The sequence below is a fragment of the Kogia breviceps genome, chromosome 4 (assembly GCF_026419965.1).
Source record: "Kogia breviceps isolate mKogBre1 chromosome 4, mKogBre1 haplotype 1, whole genome shotgun sequence".
NCBI lineage: Eukaryota > Metazoa > Chordata > Mammalia > Artiodactyla > Physeteridae > Kogia > Kogia breviceps.
Genome location: NC_081313.1, coordinates 29,007,566 through 29,013,959, shown reverse-complemented (window position 1 = coordinate 29,013,959; position 6,394 = coordinate 29,007,566). Strand labels below are relative to the sequence as shown.

The window sequence follows — 6,394 nt, the reverse complement described above, 5'->3', positions numbered from 1 at the left end:
GCCATGGCTCACGGGCCCAGCCGCTCCGCGGCACGTGGGATCTTCCCGGACCGGGGCACGAACCCGTGTCCCCTGCATCGGCAGGCGGACTCTCAACCACTGCGCCACCAGGGAAGCGTTGGTTTATATTTGAAATATAAACAAATATTTGTTTATATTTGAAATATTGTTCTGGTGACTTTTATTTTCAGAATCACTTCAAAATGCACTCCTTCTTACTTTGGATTTTTGCTTGGAAATTTGAAGTTTATTACAGAATATTCTCCGAGTTAAGGAAGACTCCCTTTTCCGTGCCCCTCATAGCCTGGTAGGGGTCATTTCTACACTTATGATGATAATGTATACAACGAACACCATGTTTACATTTGATGTTTGGAAGACTCATTGTCCCTCTCTTGTCTTCATTTCTTTTCCTCTGTGAGTCTTGAAGGAGACCTCTCTTCATCACTTCCTTGTACATGCTCACTCCTTTGGAGAATTATTTTAACATCCTAAGAGAAGAGATTCAAAGAGAAGTCACAAATAGTAGTAAATGAGTTAGAATTAATGATCACCTAATATGTGGCAGTGATTAAACAGTAAGTTGTTTTTATTTTTTTTCTTTGAGAAAATTGTTCTCTATTTAGCTTGAATCCTGCCTTGCAACTTACTAGTTGTGCCCTTGGAAAGATAGCAAAGATCTTGGAGATTCCGTTTCCTCATCTAATAATATCTAGTAACAGAGTCCTCATATCAGATTAAATAACATTTGTAAAAGCAGAGTTTGTCAATAATGGGCAAGGCAAAGCATTATTTCCCTATCAATCAATAACAAACAGTATCCACCTTCTATTAAAGGAAAAGTCTAATGCCAAATTAATCATGTCTACAGATTTGTAGAATTTTAGAACAGCAGATTATTTTGAGGGTGGTGGGACTATCTCATTTCTGTTTATTATTTTTTTTAACATTAGAGATTGAATGATCTGTTTTTTGTCCACTTAAAATACCCAGCTATGTTACATTTTAAATCACAGATGTTGGGCTTCCCTGGTGGTGCAGTGGTTGAGAGTCCGCTTGCTGATGCAGGGGACATGGGTTCGTGCCCCGGTCCGGGAAGATCCCATATGCCGCGGAGTGGCTGGGCCCGTGAGCCATGGCCGCTGAGCCTGCGCGTCCCAAGCCTGTGCTCTGCAACGGGAGAGGCCACAACAGTGAGAGGCCCGTGTACCGCAAAAAAAAAAAAAAAAAAAAAAAAAAAAAAAAAAAAAAAAAAAAAAAAAATTATAAATCACAGATGTTTTCAAAATAAATTTAAGACATTAACACAATGCAGAAGGGGTATAAGCACGTGTGAAAAATGTAGAATTATATTTATACAGTTTCTAGTTGTTTTTTTTTTTTTTTAGGAAAGTGCTTTAAGAATATGTTTCTTTTCTTCAGAGCTGAGTTCCAAAGGTTTCTATTTAAAAATAATAATAAATCTATTTATTTATTTATTTTTGGTGGCGCCAGGTCCCCGCTGCTTTGAGCGGGCCTTCTCCAGCTGCGCTGAGCCGGGGCCACTCCTCCCCGTGGTGCGCGGGCTTCTCATTGTCGTGGCCCCTCCCGCCACAGAGCACAGGCTCCAGGCACGCGGGATTCAGCAGCCGTGGTGCGCGGGCTTCAGTACTTGTGGCACGCGGGCTCCAGAGCGCAGGCCCAGCAGCCATGGTGCACGGGCTCAGCTGCTCCGCGGCATGTGGGATCCTCTGGGACAAGGGATCGAACCCGCGTCCCCTGCACTGGCAGGTGGACTCCCAACCACTGCGCCAGCAGGGAAGCCCCGGAGGTTTCTATTTATTTGACCGTAGTCATTTCACTCATGAAAACATGAGTTAGTTCAGCGTCTGAACGGACTCCTGCTGCGGGACGCACACATCTCTGTACCAGTCACTGCCAGGAACCATAGCGAATCATTTTCTTGAAGGAGCTTGTTCTTTGAAAATACACATCTCCTACAGCCAAAAGTCAATCTTAGGTGAGCTAAGTGAAAAAGAACAGCTGCTCGCCCTTGACCATCTGGTCCTACCCTCCACACTTCTTACTAACATGTCTTCTTTGCATAGTATATTGTTTGTAAATGGCTAATGCTGACTAGGGACTGTTAACTTTGGGATTAAGGAATGAGCTGTCCTGTGATTACTTGACACTCCAGAGCAAGGGGGAAAATAATAAACTCGTATTTAAATCAGATTGGCTAGATTTATAGCTGAAATCAGGGGCCATAGTTTTCAGTAGCAGTTAGTGGAGAAAAGCCTGAGAGAGTCTGGGAATGTTTGACATGGGTGCCTTGAAAACACAAAGCGCGGAAGCAGCCATCATGTTTTGTTATAAACATAAAGGAGACGGTTGGAGTATATCTTAAAGTCAGATACCTTGAAGACTCTGTCCCTTCCAGTTACATTTATATTTATAGGTATTTTGCCCTCACATAATTGGGTCCTGACTCATTTGTTTCTAAGAAATTCTCCCGTGACATTATGATTTTAACATGAAAAGATTTATTTTTATCTCCTAGTGAATGGAACCCTTAATTTTAAGGCTGTATGCTCGATGTACAGGCTTGTTAAAAGAAATCTACATTTATTCAGCATATATTTGCATCACAAGAAACTACAATGGCTGGATTAGTATAGAAAATCCAATGTCCACTTATACTTGCAAATCTATTTATCAGAGGAAATTAATTGACTTGCCTCACTAACCACCCAGTGACAGTGTCCTCATCGATCTTGTTACATTTAACCAAAGCATTTTCTTAACAATTTAGGAACGTGCCTTGAAAATAATCTCTCTGTAAAAGATCTATGCAACTAAATTAAATAAGTGACTTCAGATTAAATAACTATAAAATCCAACACAAAATCTGGATCTTCTGCATAGGAATTGACCACATGGGGGCTTCCTGGCACTTTGGTTTGGACCCTTTGTCATCATGGCACTGCACCAGTGAAGCCTCCTTTCTTTCCAAAGAGCAGACACTGAATTCAGGAGTTGAAATGCCAGCTTTTTAGTTCATCCATGTACAATTTTGCATGGCTCAGAAATATTTCCTGTGAACTGCAACCACCAGCAGACCAGCAGTAATAATTATAGTAATAATAATTACTATGTATTGAGTGCTTTCTATCTACCAAGCACGGAGCTAAGCACTTTATATGGATTAAGTCATTTCATCCATACAAGGACCCTGTGAGGTATGTTTGATAATTAACCCTCTTTTACAGATGGGGAAACCAAGGCACTACGAGGTCACTTGGCCAAGGTCACACAGTTCTTAAGTGTGAACCCAGTGAGCATGTTTCCTGACTCTGCTCTCCTAACCACAAAGCCAGGCCACCCTCCAGCAGGAGCAAAAACTACAACATATCAAAATAATTATGCACACTCGCTTTTTTTTCACATGTATTTAAAGTGCGTGCTGCTTCCAAACATGAACCTTGTAAACACAGAGCTGTTAGGCGACAACCTTCACTTCCCACTGTTTATAGTAGCAAACAACATTTTAACCTGAAAAACCACACTCTAGTTTTTGCTCTACTTATCTTGAAAGATCTTCAAATAACATCACTGTGGTTAAAGTTCATTTTAAAAATGTGATCTATTTACTTGTACATGGATATCTGGAGCAAAAAAATGATGACAGGATGAGAGTGTTGGTAACTGAGTCTTCAGATATTTTTTTTTTTCTTTTCCTTTCTTTCTTTTCTTTATTTGCTTAGTGAAAATGAGAATAGAGCACCTTACTGGAAAGGGAACCTCTTTCCTTTTCGAACATCACAGTTAAGCTTTTCAGGTCCAAGGCTCAGCTCTCCTTGGGTCACAGTCAGATGAAAGCGCCTGGATTAGATGATAGTGGGTGGTCCACCGCCCTCTCATGAGATTCCAGGGTGGAGCGACAGGGAGGAGATGCGAAGGACCAGGATGGGGAGAGGGTTGAAGAAGCTGACTCAGCAGAAGCACCTTGGCAATGAAGGAATGAACCATCGGACAGACAGACAGACAGACTGATGAACTCTTTTTCTGTTAGAGTATCAGGTGATACCCGAGCTATGAGGCTGGCTCATGGGAGGTCAGATACCCTCCATCCTGGGGGCCTCTCAGCCAGAGGGGTCTGTGTACCAGAGAGGATTTGGGGAATGTGCAGAGGTCATTTTGGTCATCAATGCCTCAAGGTGCTCCTGGAATATAGTGGGCTGCAGCCCAGAATATCAGACATCCTGCCACAACCGAGTTGGTCCTGTGCTGCTCAAAAATGTCAGGAGTGCTTCAGCTGGGGTGCAAGTTGATATATCTCCTTCCAAAATGAGGGAAATATGCAAACGAACAAGAGCCCTGTGGACTTCAGCTTTCCCTGGGCGTCAGAACACATCTTCAGGTGACTTACCTTCGAAGGCAGTCAGTCATCTGTTGGTGGGTTTCTTTTTTCCGGAAAGTGCCAATAGAATCTTCTCTGCAAGTCAATCATATTAAGTCATGCTAAAGTCTCCAGAAGTAAGAATGTTCCCCAAATCATCCTGACTTTGTAGGGAGTTCTTCGCCCATTATAGGAGGAAATAAGCGTGGCATCGTTTTAGGGTCCTAATTGTTCTTGGTAATGTAAGATAAACCCTATTATATATAATTCTGAGGATTTGAAAATTATTTTACTGGTTTAAAATAGGAAGGCGGTTCCCTGAAATGTGGAACAGAATGTGTAGGATGAAATGTAGTCTCAAGTGACGGGCTTCTGGAACACATCTCACACAGAATGACGGTTGCCCAGAGGAAAGCAAAAGCAGGGAGACACCCACAGCTGGCAGGCTGCTGCCCATCCTTTCTGGGACACCCACCCACCCACTTCTCTCCACCTTTGTCTAGTTCTGATGTGCTCTGTCCCCACTAATTCCAGGGTCACACTGACTTATCCCCTCCTCATCCTAAGCGGGGAAGAAAGCGGGTCTTTATTAACGAAAGTATGGAGTATAAGATGCTGAAAAGGCACCTGTGACACATCAGTCTCAATGTGCAGAGTAAATGTTTGTGGGATGTATGAGTACAATGCCTTAGAACGTTGCCAACCACATTTCTAAATATTCGGGGCCTGTTTAAATAGACACGAATAATTTTAAAAAGAGGCCTGTTAAATGTAGAGACATAACGATTTGATATGCTTAAGAGGCAAAGAGACACTTAGGGATGAAGAAATTACACCACATCATGCCTTTGCTCAGAAGCCTAGCCGTTCTCCATCGCTTTTCAAATTGAAACTAAATTTCCCCATGTGATGTCTGGGTTCTTTGCAATCTGGCCTGCTCTTCCTAATGCAAAGGGGTCACTCCAAGCCCTTCACAGCCTGCTCTCCGCTCTTCAACCAGTGGGGTTCCACTCCTCCACACTGTCCATCTTCCATGCCTTCCCCCGGGCCTCTCTTTCTCCCCAGGATGTGGTCCGCTCTCCACCCCTACAGCAAAATCCACATAGACCTTCTCTCCCCACCCTCTCAACTTTCTTAAACTCCAGCCATCTCTGAAGACTCAGTTTCTCGCACAAAAAGTCCTATGTTTTGAATTCCTGTAATTTTGCGCTTGAGCGTGGTTTACCTTCTATCATTCTGTTATTGATTTCATTCCTGTGAGTAAAAATTCTGTTGCAGACAGAAGTGGAATTTGCGTGGGAGCAGCAATTGAATTTGGTACTCATGTTGCTGTCTCCCATGGAAACTTATTTTACTAGCCTCAGTGGTTACGTGCTCAGTATTGAATAGATATCCTAACAGCCATCGTTTCCGTAGTACTTGCCATGTGTCAGATACTGTGTCCAGTGCTTTAGAGGCACCACCTCCTTTCATCCTTTCCACAACCCTTTGAATTAGGAATGGGTGTTATCCCCATTTAACAGATGAGAAAGCCAGGGTCAAGAGAAAGTTAAGGTCAGATATCTAGTGAGTGGTGGATCCGAGATTCAGTCCCATGACTTTACGATTCCAGAAACTATGTTCTTAAATGCTGTCATCATACTTGACTACTGGAAGTACTTAGTGTCTGCCAGCTGGTTAGAAATCAATTTCAATTATTGCCAACAGAGGTGATCAAATGTAAAAAGCATCATCAATTTAGAACAAATAAATGTAGGTACAAAGATATTTAAGTCCGGATAGCCTGATTTCCGAGCATAACAGGTTATCGCTGAGTGGTCGGGAGAAACACCTCTTAGATCACTTGCATCTTGTCAAAGTGAAAGCGTTTTTATCTTAAACCCAGCAAACTCTTTGTAGTCCAATAAACAACTAACAGGAGGCGCATAGGAAGACTTCATGCTGTTAAGTGTGTGAGGCGTGTGAGAGGGTTATAGCAACCTGCCACACCCTGAAAGGGGGTCACCCCCTGCTTTC

The 6,394-nt window shown here is 42.7% G+C and overlaps 1 protein-coding gene across 1 annotated transcript in view; it reads right to left on the bottom strand.

Annotated features, from left to right (window-relative positions):
- Positions 1 to 231: 231 nt before the first annotated feature.
- The window catches only part of LOC131754466 (sperm flagellar protein 2), a 93,327-nt gene continuing 87,164 nt past the window's right edge, over positions 232 to 6,394 (bottom strand). The window contains exons 19-20 of the mRNA XM_067033293.1: positions 4,409 to 4,474; positions 232 to 491 (exon numbers count right to left, since the gene is read on the bottom strand). Of these exons, the coding sequence (XP_066889394.1) occupies positions 4,421 to 4,474 (54 nt within the window). The 3' untranslated portion in view covers positions 232 to 491; positions 4,409 to 4,420. The remainder of the gene's footprint in view (positions 492 to 4,408; positions 4,475 to 6,394) is intronic.